This window comes from Myotis lucifugus, unplaced genomic scaffold (assembly GCF_000147115.1).
Source record: "Myotis lucifugus unplaced genomic scaffold, Myoluc2.0 scaffold_46, whole genome shotgun sequence".
NCBI lineage: Eukaryota > Metazoa > Chordata > Mammalia > Chiroptera > Vespertilionidae > Myotis > Myotis lucifugus.
In genome coordinates this window covers 6,912,792-6,926,154 of record NW_005871094.1, presented here as the reverse complement: position 1 = coordinate 6,926,154, position 13,363 = coordinate 6,912,792, and the positions used below count along the sequence as shown (strand labels likewise).

The 13,363-nt window shown below is 38.8% G+C and overlaps 1 protein-coding gene across 4 annotated transcripts in view; it reads left to right on the top strand.

Annotated features, from left to right (window-relative positions):
- The window catches only part of NRF1 (nuclear respiratory factor 1), an 88,560-nt gene that overhangs the window by 43,476 nt on the left and 31,721 nt on the right, over window positions 1-13,363 (top strand). For 2 of the 4 annotated variants that reach the window (XM_023753527.1, XM_014455484.2), the window contains 3 exons: window positions 6,087-6,245; window positions 6,940-7,137; window positions 7,696-7,797. In XM_023753527.1, the coding sequence (XP_023609295.1) occupies window positions 6,087-6,245; window positions 6,940-7,137; window positions 7,696-7,797 (459 nt within the window). The remainder of the gene's footprint in view (window positions 1-6,086; window positions 6,246-6,939; window positions 7,138-7,695; window positions 7,798-13,363) is intronic. The other 2 variants (XM_023753528.1, XM_023753529.1) reach the window with 2 other exon arrangements.

The following is a 13,363-nucleotide window of genomic DNA, read 5'->3' as shown; positions in this document are numbered from 1 at the left end:
CAAACTGTGTCTCTCCAGTATATATTTATGTAAATGCATAGAATTTGGCTGATAAGGAAGGATGTTTATCAAACTAATGCCTCTGGACAGGTGACTGGTTTGGAGTGGGGTGAATCAAAAAGAGGACTTTGACTTTATTTAAATTTTTGTACAAAAGAGTACATTCAGTATAAGCTAGCAGAAAATGACCAACGTGAGACTCGAAGAGAAGGCAGAGTGTTAAGGGCATTTTGATTAATGAGAGTGACCATTTGCTAGTTGGCTGGGTATGGATGTAGAGGAGCAGAAGTGTTGGCTTGAAAGAGGAGTCTCTAAATGAGTATCTTCACTGGCTGTCCCTTGCATTCTCTAAACTTATCTTTCCCTCCAGAGTTCTTCCCCTGTTGCTATAGGAATGTGTTTTATGGGAAAATGAGATTGAGAGGCCAGTGTTTCTGCTAGCACTGCTAGGGAATGGCGTTTCTAATAAGGAAAGCCACTTTCATTATTTCTCTGAACAGAGATCAGTGGTAAAGATAATCCCAAATAGTGAGCAAAAAAAAAATCATTTTGCTTTTCTTCCTCTGCCCTTTAAGTGTTTATTTGAATATGATTGGGTCTGTCAAACTGGAAGTTCATAATTTAAATGAAAATAATGAAGCTACAGTCTGAAAATTCTCCAGTTATCCTTCCCTGCCACATTCCTGTTTTCCTGTAAGCTATAGTAAACGTCACCTTTCAACATGATTTGATTTCAGCAACCTTCTCTGTAAATTCATTACATATTCTTTGACCTCTTCAGTAGAGGGGAGTTGGCTGATATTTTGTTTTGAAAAGCCTTTTCTTGGGAACTGAAAATAAATGGACATCAGGAACCTCAAAATCCCTAGACTAGGGTACATGCAGAACAAAGGAGGAATGAGAAAAGAGGATTTGGGAATATATAAAGATAATGCAATGTTGGACAGCAAAGAATTAACTGAATTTACAAGTGGAAAACTAGGAGAGTAAGAATCATTATGTCATTTTAGCCAGATTAAACTTTTTAGAGTTTTAGAAAATCTTTTTTTTTTTTTTAAACCATCGGTGGTTTCCACATAATCTTTCCTTTTGACTGCCACTGGCATGAATTTGATACCTTTTTTCTTTGCTGAATGTGCCCTGGATGGAGTGGTATTTTCTACTCTTTGCTGGTTTGAGGTGGGTTTACTGAGAAAGCTGGACACTTTAAGCCCATCTAGAGGTCAAAAATTAGAATAAGGGCCAGGAAAGCTTTTGCTGCCCAATTAGAGGACAGCCTGAGAGGGCAGGCTTTACCTTCGCTGATCCTGTTGATTGTCTCCCCTGCGGATTAAAGACAAACCTTCTTTAATAAGCACATTGAATAGCTTGGGTTTCCAAAACTCTCCAGCACCAGTAATTAATCCAACTGGTAATGAGAGCACAGTGCTGAATTCTGGAAAGAATCATTTAACTCTTTGTCTGCTGGACAGCTCATTTCCCTTATTGGTGGCTCCTGTAGCCTTAGCACTATTCATGTGGGGTAATATAAAGATAGACTGGTAGAAAATTGCCTTTTCCAGTTAAATCTTACTATCTCTGTGTACTTAATGTCCTTTATCCCCAAAGTATACAGACTTGAAAAGTCAACTTTTATATTAGAAGGTGCTTTTTTACCTCTTGTTTTGACATAGAAGTTTTGTGCAGTTGATAATTAGTACTTTTAAAAAGCTAAGATCTGCTTCTGAATAGGAACTTGTATACCAGCAGTTAATTTCACTATGATTCTATTTTTTAACTTAATGGGGGGGGGGGGGTGCCTGTGGACGTACCCTTCCCTTTGTGCTGCTTCTGTTTTTCCTGTCTCTCTCTTCTTCCTACGAGTTTGAAACATTTCCATCCAGAGATTTCTAGCACACAAAACATCTTTGAGATGTTTCCTAGTTCCTTCTCTCTTTTCTGTAATTATGGAGTCCCATTTTCCGATGATTTCCATTAGTAATCTGCTTGTACACTTTTTTTTTCTTGTACACCTTTTTTTAATGCTCAGAGATACAGCAGAATAAATCACCTGAAGTACCTGTGCATTGGAGTGGGTTGGTAATAGCTTGCTTCCTCAAGGCAAGGAATTGTCCTAATGATCATTTTGTTCCTTCCTGATTCTAGCATTTTTATTTCTCCCTCAATCATGTTTACATGGACGGATACATATCAGCTTATTCTTAGGCCTCCTTTTGCATTTTTCCACTAAACCTGCTTTGAAAAACTAAGGATAAATGTCTTTGTGCATATCACAGTGTGTTTAGTATTAGAAAACCATTTTCAGAATGGTGGCTATTTCTTTGAATTTGAAAAGATGGCTGATGATTGAAATAATAATAATAAAATAGCTTTTAATACCAAGTCACTATGTATTATTAGCTACCTCAGATTCTCAATTAATCCTGTATGTTTGCCATTATCATTATCTTTTTGCAGTTGACAAAATTAAGATTCAGAGAGAGTTGAGGTTCATAGCTGTTTGAGTATAGAACTCGTGTTCTTATTGATGTATGCAAAAAGCTGACTCAAAAAGTAGTCAAGATATATTTCACAAAGGATGTAGGACTTGCTGGGCAATAGGAATGGACAGTGGCACTGGAATAGTAACATGAGAAAGTAGTCCAGTAAGGAGAACATATCAAAAGGCATAGAAACATGAATGGATTCAGCAGTCCATAAGATAGTGCAGAGACATGTGTAATGAGGAACAAGGCTGCCTGCTGGGAATTACTGGGAACTGGAGGTCGTAGGAGGCCAAATTGAGGGGGGACCCAAAAAAAGCTGGACAGAGGAGTCTAGTTTGGTTGTTTATAGCAAAAGGCCATTTGAAGGGTTTTGAGCATTGGAGCTATGTAATATTTAAGGAACTGCTCTGTCAAGGATATGTGTGATGAGGAAGAGAGGGGAGCCCAGCAGGTGTGGCTCAGTAGTTGAGCGTCAGTCTATGAATCAGAAGGTCACAGTTTGATTCCCTGTTGGGGTACATGCCCAGTTGTGGGCTCGGTCCCCAGTAGAGGGTGTGCATCGTTGTTTCTAACTCTCCCTCTGGGGGGAAAATATATATATATATATCTCCTATATAAGAAAAGCCTAATATGCTAAGTGTCTGGTCAGCTAGTCAGCCGTTCAACCAATCAAAGCGTAATATGCTAATGATAAGGCCGCTCAACCGCTCACTATGACGTGCACTGACCACCAGGGGACAGACTCTCTGACCGGTAGGTTAGCTTGCTGCTGGGGTCCCGCAGATTGGGACTGAGTAGATGGGCTGGACACGCCCTGGAGCCCTCCCGCAGTCCCTCCCCCGCAGGCCAACCTCCCGAGTCCCTCCCTGGCCCCTTTATATTTAAAAAAAGAGAGAGGGGAGTTCCCCAAGAAAGTCAAGTAGAAGCATACACTAACCTTGGGCTGTGAAGGTGGGACTGGAAAAGAAGAGATTGACTATCACAGACATTTCAAAGAAGAAAGAATTGAACTTGCAATGAATGGCTAGATGGGTGTTGCGGTTTTGAGCTTGGATGTCTACTGGCAAAGACAAAGGCCTTGAGAAGACAAGTAGTTGGAGAGAGGGGAACGGAGGGTTTAAGTGAGTAGGCTGGTGCTGTGTTCACTCTTTGAGTAACCAGTGAATTCTTGAAAACCACTGGTAGGCCTGGCGTGAGAGAGTCGAAGCCATGTGCCAAGGTGACCTAGAACTGAGGAGCAGGGGAAACTGTTGGTGCAAATGGCTGGGGTCAGAAACTGAGGAAACGATCAGAATTGGAGACTATATGGGACTCCAAGTAAGATTTGAGCGACTGTCAACCAGGCGTTTTCAGCTGTGAGTTCTTTCTGGAAGCTTTAGTCTTTCATTAGTTTAGAAATGTTTAGCCGCCTTATTTCATTATCTCCAAACTCTACTTAGTATGGATGTAAAGAATTCCCCTTCTAGAGACTTAATGGGATTAAAAGAAGGGGAGGGGGAGTCTTATAAAAGTCTGTGGTATCAGTTTATTTTATTTATGCATCTGAGAAAACCATTGTTTTTTTATATGAAGAAATGTAAATGTTGAGTGTGAGGATTAAGCCCTTTCCTTCTCTGTGTATCTATATGAGGCTAGAAAAGGACACACTCCTAGGAAACCAGGATAAAGGGAAAAATGACTTTGAGATGCACTTTCTTAAAATAACTGAAGGAGTGACCTCATGAGCCAGCCGATAGCCTGGGTTTGCAAATGGATACATTTCTATTAGCCTGCTGCTTGATGCTGCAGAGCCAAATATAACGGAGTGTATTATATCATATCCTGTAGACAGGAGACTGTCTGGGAGAGGTGGGGCTTAGAAAGAGAGGTGAAATGGCAGACTCAGCACAAGAATTAGGAATGTAAATACTATCAACCATAGCTTCCTTTATTAGGTAAACATTGCTGATTTGGGCTCATGATTCCCTATTATGTGGTAATTTGTGTCATCTTCTGGTAGAATAATATTTAAATAGGAACACCTGATCTTTAAATAGGCTCTTCAGTATAAAAGTGTTGCTGCATTCATCTCTCATTAATACTTTAGCATTCCCATTTCTGTTTTGTTTTTTTTTTCTTTTTCTGTTTGACAACTACAGGCTTGTGTCCTTGGGTCTGACTCATTGCTAAATTTGTCCTCTCCTTTGGTCTTAAGCTATAGAGGCAATATGGATGTGTCCTTAGCTGGAAGATAGGGTTTATCTCTGGAGTGTTGTAGACCATCAGGTTATAAGGAAAGCAGAATGTCTGGGAAGGAAGATTATAGCTTGATAAACTGCTTCTTTTGCCAGAAATCATTGTCAGCAATTAAGAACATTCACAAAGTAGGCTTCCATTCTCCCCCCAACATACACACAGTGTAATAACTGCCAGGAGATAAAGAACAGCAGTTGTGCCCAACCAATATGGCTCAGCAGTTGAGCATAGATCCAGGAACCAAGAGGTCACAGGTTTGATTCCTGATCAGGGCACATGCCTGGGTTGTGGGCTCGATCTCCAATAGGAGGGGGAGGTGGGGCAGCAGGCAGCCAATCAGTGATGTTTCTCTCTCATCAGTGTTTCAACTCTCCCTTCCTCTCTCTCTAAAAAAATTAATAAAAACATATTTTTAAAAAAAGAAGAATGGCAGTTGTCTCTTTGGTTTAATACCTGTTTGGTCTGGATTCAATTTGTAAAATAAATCTAAATGAAGTCCATAATGTTTTTAAGATCACACATACTTCACTGTCTCTATACGTCAGACTCATAGACATTGGTCTAGCTTACTCAAAGCTTCCTAGAAGAATTTTAGGGTATTTTCCCTTTTTATTAAGTAAAGCCTATTTATTTATTTATTTAAATGTTTTTTTTTATTTATTTCAGAGAGAGGAAGAGAGAAATAGAAACATCAGTGATGAGAGAGAATCATCAGTTGGTTGCCTCCTGCATGCTCCTTACTGGGGATCTAGCCCAAAACCTGGGCTTGTGCTGACCAGGAATCAAACTGTGAGCTCCTGGTTCATGGGTCGACACTCAACCACTGCCACACTGGCCGGACAAGCCTATTTATTTTCATATATTTTGTAACCAACCACCTTACTGAATTCTCTTATGTTTATAGTAGAATTTCATTTGATTCTCTTGGATTTTCCATATATACAGTCATTTCATCTATAGATTTACCTGCTCCTCACCTCCTATTTCTCTCTACCTCCAGAACAATGTTGAAAATATGGTGATTTTGTTTGACACCTTAAATTCGTGGAAGCTGTAGAAAGGAAATAAGCTGTAGCATCAGTAGTATCTTGGGAGGCAGAAATCAAACTTGGGGGCAGGTATTCTTGATCTTATAGGAACAAATCTATGCAATACAGCTTAAGGTTTTCTCATGTTTCTATAGTTCTCAATCACTTATGGAGCTATAGTAACACGTGGAAAACAGTGGGCTCATCAGTCACATATTGAAGCTCCCTCAGCCCTCCAGGAAGGCTCTCTGTGTGATAACCATAGAATTTGGTGGGAGACACAAACACATCCCAGATATCTTTCATGACTACCGCTGACCACACCCTTGTCTTCCAGGCCCAGCTTCGGGCATTTATTCCAGAGATGCTCAAGTACTCCACAGGTCGGGGAAAACCAGGCTGGGGCAAAGAAAGCTGCAAGCCCATCTGGTGGCCTGAAGATATCCCGTGGGCGAATGTCCGGAGCGATGTCCGCACAGAAGAGCAAAAGCAGAGGGTGAGTCCTCTGGCCTGAGTTGCTTGTTGCTTTTCCATTTTGAATCAACCCCCTCAATTTTTGTCTTTCTACTTCTTATGCTAAGGAGTCTAGAAACATTTGTGTTATAGTCAAGCCTGTCCCCCCAAAGAAGTTAGTCCTGATTTGTATAGCCTTTTCCATGAATTTACACCTCTCTCTGCATAGGCCTTTCAGAGCAGTTTTAATTTTATGAGGTGCGTGGAAAAACTGAAGAAACTTGTAATAAAATTATTAACCCCTTTAAAACTTAGAAATGTTTTTAGTTCTGGTTAGCAAGAATCACTGTTGAAAAATATAAATGTGGAATTAGAGAGATGTGAAGTTCGCCATGTCTGCAGATAGAAAAGAAGAAAGACTAAACTAAATGTCATCCTTTTTCTGCATATTTGTTTTCAGTTAGTTTGGAAATTGAGAATCTTAATGTAAAATTATTGAGAAAAGAGTAATCTTCTGTCAGAAGTTTTAAGAGTTGGCCACAGGTTAGAATAAAGTAATTAAAATCCAAAAGTGGGAAATTGTTGGTACTTGGTATTGAGTTTCTTTAGGAAAAAGGGAGTTTACTCTGTCCGAGGTTTGTTTTGTCTTGATAAATGGTCAACTGCTTATTCCACAGTGGGACTGAATAACCACCATTTTTGTGACTTAATGTGCTTTTCTGGTCTTTTGGTGACAGGTTTCATGGACCCAAGCACTACGGACCATAGTTAAAAATTGTTATAAACAGCATGGGCGGGAGGACCTTTTGTATGCTTTTGAAGATCAGCAAACACAAACACAGGCCACAACCACACACAGTATAGCCCATCTTGTTCCATCACAGACCGTAGTCCAGACCTTTAGTAACCCTGATGGCACTGTCTCACTTATCCAGGTGAGTAAACCTTATGGTTCCAGATTGTGGCTTCTGGGCAGATCAGTGAGCACCTCACCTCCGAGTGGAGAAAGTTTCCTTTCTGCAAACTCCTGTATGAATTTTATACAGCTCCCCAAGATCTTCCTACTGAAAATTCATTTTTGAATAATATTCTAAATTGTTTGCATTTTGCTAAAAACAGCTTTAAATAGCTTTTCTTGACACTTCCAAATTTTTTTTTAATTGCTTCACTTTGTCAATAACCAGGAAATATTCCTTCTGCATTACCTCTAAGAATTGTTAATAGATAGGGAACCTCTAAAATTCAGGTTGGGGTAAGAGTAAAAAGTTGATTGACTGACATTGGGCACGCGTAGTAAAATGTGATAGCTTCTAAAAAAGTAAAACTCTGAAACTCAGTGTCTGAGATATAATTTTGTAACTCATTTCATATTATTACAAAGCCTATTGTTATTTATGCTGAATTGAGGATTAAATGAATATTAACTTCTGAGTAGAGGAGAAGTAGAAGGATTCATCCACTGACACTTAATTGCTTTCCATACATTTCTTTAGGTTGGTACAGGGGCAACAGTAGCCACATTGGCTGATGCTTCAGAATTGCCAACCACAGTCACTGTTGCCCAAGTGAATTATTCTGCTGTGGCAGATGGCGAGGTAAGAAAGAGGATACTGTCTGCATCTGCTTAAATACTTGAATATAACCAGTGTCACCCCAATAAAGTCAATAAGAAGTAAAAATAAGTACTTGGATATATAGGTGAGGGAGAAGTGAAGAGATGAAGAGATGAAAGCTGCCTACATATCTGTCGCAATATTTTATTCAAACCTTTTACAAAGGATCTTATGCCATGTATATTAATTATAACAGTTGAAATTTGTGGATTTTTATGATTAGACCTAACAGGAATTTACAATTTTATATTTATAATATATCATTTTGTTTAACATACTATAAAAGGGGATTATCCATTTAATACTTTTATGCTGTGAATCTCAAAGAATTTAAATTTTAGGTTTTATTTTTAAAATTAGATCATTAAAACTGGAGCTGACAAAAGCATTCTTTGAAAGGGTAAATATATTTGTAAATCAGTAGACATGATTTATTACATTTTAAATGTGCATTTGAAAAGGCTTCACAGGAAAATCCTTTCCTACCAAAATCAAGGTAATTGTGGAATGTTAACCTAAAGATAGAAGTACTTTATGAAGTACTTGGTAGAGTAAGCACTCAGCCCTATGAAGCATAAACTCTGTTATCACCTTTACTTTATAGATGAGAAAACTGTAACATGGAGAGGTTAGGAGACTTGCCCAGAGTCCAGAATAAGTGTTAAAAGCTCATTAATACATTGTCTAGACTCTGGGCTGTGAGCTATCAGTGAAGTTTAGGAAAGAGTTCACTAAGTCACTATGAGCTTTTTCCCTAAAACATGGTATATGCCTGAAATTTGAAAAATAGCCCACAAATGTCAAAGAGAAGTATTAGAAATAAAGTTAAAATTATCTTACCCTTGTTCAAAACAAGGAGCATTTCTACTCAGAACAGCACAAAGTCACTTTCATTTGTACATCTCAGGAAGGGGAGAGAACTGATAAGGTTCTCATGGCTAGTGAGATGAAGGGAAGCCAGCATTTATTGAGCCCCTGCCATGTGCAATTGATGTGTTGACTTAGGAACTCTGCTTTAAAGGCGCTCCTGTCTGGTGGGGCTGAGAAGTGTCTGCATAAATGAACTATGGTCCAGGCTGTAAGCAATGCTGCACAGTGATCTATGCCTTCAGGAGAGAATGTTAACAGTTAGGGAGTCTGGGGAGATTTGGGGCAGGAGCTAGCATTTGGTTTTCCAGTGTAGAAAGGTGAAGGAAAACAAGATACTTTTATAAATTTGTAAACATTATGAAAGAGTATGGATTAGCTAAGGGGAAAATTCATCAGTCCCCAACTCTAAAACTAGAGGACACTCCTTGCAGTCTGAAAGAGGTAGAGAAGACCGCTAAGTTCATTTCCAGATTGAAAGGAGCTTTGTGTTTCTTACACACACTTCTCTAGAGTCTTTGAAACCCATTTTACTAAATAACTTCACATATTCAAAGATCATTAATGCCAAAATTTCACAGAAAGCTTGAAGGATAAACAATCTCAGTCAAATATCTATGGCTTTTTCAGCAAACTGACATTATTTTTAAGTCATTTGTTGTGGGAATGGATGAGTGACCTGTAAGTAGCCTGTTGATTAATCCCCAGTCAGTCAGATAAAAAAATCTCTTTCCTCCCTTACAGTAAAACAAAAAGGAGATAAAGAGAAGCAGCATAGGTTATCTCAGAAAGTGGCAAACCTTTTTAGATTTTGTAGTATGATTCTGTTTGGCTTCTGATTTCTCTTAGACACTGACATGGATGTTAGCATCTTAGTTTTGAGCCATAAGAACGGTAATTAGTCGAAATATCTCACTGACTTGAGGCAGATAAGACCACATCAAGCCAGTGAAACATTACCTCAGGTGACTCAGTAAAAACATTCTGCTGCCTTGTGTTTAGCATTTTTCCTCCCAAAAAACCAAAAGTACTTGACAAAAGTAAACATTACCCATACTTTTAGAAGTTGTAAGGTCACTTATTATCCCAACCTTGCCGGTGAGAGCTCCGCTCGTTAGAGCACACTGCCTTTAATATCTGGTTAGTTACATTTGGTTACATTTAGTCCAAATGGAAGAATTATTTGGGGGCCTGTCTGTTCTGGTAATATATGGTCTCCCAAATCTGTTTGAGTACTCTGTGTGCTGGAATATCCAGTAACAAAAGTCTCTAACCTTAGGCAGCTTATAACTAATTAGGGACACACAAAAAGGTAGGTAGACATTTAGAAATGAACAAGAATAGAATTTCCAAATAATATGAGATAAATATGTTGATTTCAAAATATTTATACAATTTCAATTTTGATGGCATATTTACAAATACAAATGGATTTGAGAATTTATTCTGTGTATGATTAGACCACCAATAGGTGTTGGTGATATTAATTGTATTATGTATCAGAAAAGTCAAAATTTGAAATAATAGAAATCTGATAATAATGGTATATATGATCATGTTAAAAGGAAAAAAAACCTTAGAGGCATAAATTTTAAATTGAACCACCAACACATGTAACAGTTTTGAAGTAGCACAACTTATTTTAGGTGGGTTTTTTAGTGAATATTATTTACCTGAAATACAGGTTAAAAAAAAGTAGGAAAATATGAATGAAGGAGTATGTTCTTCATTCATCCCTTCAGCAAACATATTCATTGTCAGGCACTATAGATACTAAAAGACTGCTCTTGCTCTTAAGGAGCACACAGGTAGGTGGTAAAAAAATCACCACAAAACAATGGCAATGAGAGAAGGATCCTATCGAAGCAAGCCCAGAGTGCTGTGCAACACAGAGGAGAGGCCCTGAATCTTGGACTGTAGGGGAGTGCAGTTGTCTCACTCCTGCAGTCTCCTCTGAGCTCAGACTAGAAGGGTGGACAGGAAGACAGGCTGGAAGGATGGGAGTTGTATTCCTGTCAAAGGGAGCGGCACATGCTGTATGGCATTTGAAAGTGTGGGAGAGCCACAGGTGGTTAACTGTGACTAGAGGGGGGATATGAGTAGCCACAGTTTGAAGGGCCTCACTGTAGTGGGTCTTTTTCAGCAAAGCATAGAAGCTAACTGTACATCTTCTGAATATCTTTCCTCCTAGGGCTTGTGGCCCTTTCTCTGGGACATGGTGACATCCAGGAATAGATAACCACACAGATGGAAAGGGAGAGCAACAAGAGCTCAAGCAAATACAACTAAAGCACTGAGACTCAAAAATAGGAATTCCAAAGAAGTGTTCATACCTAAGCTGATTTATCACCTGCCTTTTTTTTTTTAATAGAAATCCCTGTCTGCTTCTTTTCTACTTCCTCTCCACCCTTTACCAACATCCATTAATCTTTCATGCCTATAATTTAACTTCCTTAAATTATACTGTATATGGCGACATTTTAATGTCATTTTCACTACAGATGTAGTTGTAACTAAATGTATGTATATCAGGCCCTGGCTGGGTAGCTCAGTTGGTTAGAACATCGCCCTGATACACCAGTGTTGTGGGTTTGCTCCCCGGTCAGGGCACATATAAGAAGCAACCAATGAATGCATCAATAAGTGGAACAATAAATTGATGTTTTTCTTACCCCCCCTTCTCTCTCTCTCCAAAAATCAATAAATACATTTAAAAAATTAAATGTCTATATATTAAGTTACTGCCATTGGAGTATAAATGCTTGGGAGAGCTGTACCAGGCCAGCTCAGTAGTGGGATGGGCAAAAATACTGAGGGGCAGATCTGGAAAAAGGAAGACTGTTTAATGGCAAAAGGTGACAAGGCTGGCCAACTCCCACTGATGTTTTGAGTGGAATCTTTGAGCATCTACGACTTGGCAGTGTAACTTGCCATCTAAAGTGGCATTGTTTGCAGTGATGCTCATCGGAGTAATGAGATCAAAGAGGTAACACCTGGGAAAGTCAGAGTTTTGTGAGTTTCTGAGTGGGCAACTTTGCAGCTCCAAGGGAAGGAACTAGGATGTCTCCGCCTTAGTGATGGGCCCTGAAGGCTTGTGACACAGTCCATTGCCTATGAGAACCCAGGACACATACTAAGGTAGCTCGAAGGAATATCTCATTCTCTGGGGGCTTTTGACAAACATTCTGAGAAGCAGTGTCATAATCTGAGTATGGTAAAAGAACCAAAGCAGAATTTATGGAACTTTCTTTGGGACACAGTAACATGTGGGCACAAGTTATGTGAAGCGGGAACAGCAAGAGATCCAGTCAGCACAGCTAATGTCCTGAGGACTCAAGTCCATAGAAATATCTACCTCAGCTGATTGATTTATCACCTCCTATATTTTGCCCTGCTGCTTTTTGTTTTTGAGGGAGAATAATTAATCAACTGGTGATTATTGAGCAAAATGGACTGAAGTGGTTAGATTTAGATATCCAGAGCTGAGAAGTCTCTAAATGCAAGGCATTGTACTAAAATCAGTAGTTCTCAATCACGAGTACCCCCAACAAACCCCTCAGAGGGAACATTTGGCAATGTGTGAAGATAATATTTTTGATTGACATAACGGGAGGTGCTTTAGCATCTAACCAGGTAGAAGCCAGGGATGCTGCTAAACATCCACAATGCACAGGACAGCCTCTGACAATAAAGAATTACCTGGTCCAAATGTTAATAGTACACAGTTGATAAAACCTGTGCTAGGTCTAGCAAAGCTGAATTCTCTTCTACTCTGTGACTGGTAGTGTGTTGTTCTGTTTCTTCATCATTCCTCCCCAATAAAAGCAAAGCAGGTTTTGCTACATTAAATTACTGAATTTGCAATTTCCATCAAAAATAAAAATGCAAAATGACTTTGATATACAATTCCATCTCTAGGAATTTATAAATAAACTCAAAATGTACAAAGTAGTATTTGAGGCTATTCATCACAGTACTGTTTATAATAGCAAAAGACTGGAAACTATAAATGCCCATTAAATGATGGCTGGTTAAATAAATCATAGTGTATCTGTATAATACAATGCTGTGCAGCCATTATTATGAATCCTGAATGAATGAAGTAGTTTTATATGTCTCAACATAGTCATTTCGTAGATGTATTATTTGTGAAAAAAGCAAGGTCCAAAGGATATGTTGAATATACTGCCACTTTTTATTTTTTAAAAGAAAGGAGGAGCCCTGGCTGGTTTGGCTCAGAGCGTCAGCCTGCAGAATGAAGGGTCCCAGGTTCAATTCCAGTCAAGGGCACATGCCTGGGTTGCGGGCTCGATCCCCCGTGGAGGGCATGCAGGTGGCAGCTGATCAATGATTCTCATCATAGGTGTTTCTATCTCTCCCTCTCCTTTCCTCTCTGAAATCAATAAAAATATATTTAAAAAAAAAAAAGGAGGAGTATGTGTATGTAAATATTCTTGCACATAGAAAGAATATCCCTGCAAAGATATACAAGAAATAGGTAACAGTAATGGCCTTTGGACAAAGAGTCTAGAGTTCTGGCATATTCCCTTTGGTATAGTATGAATATATTTTAATTACATTTATGCTCTAAATTAAAATTTTTGAATAGGTAACTGATAAGACTAAGATATTTCAAAAATTATTTAAAAATGTACAGTGGAAAATCTTGCTTTCTGACTCC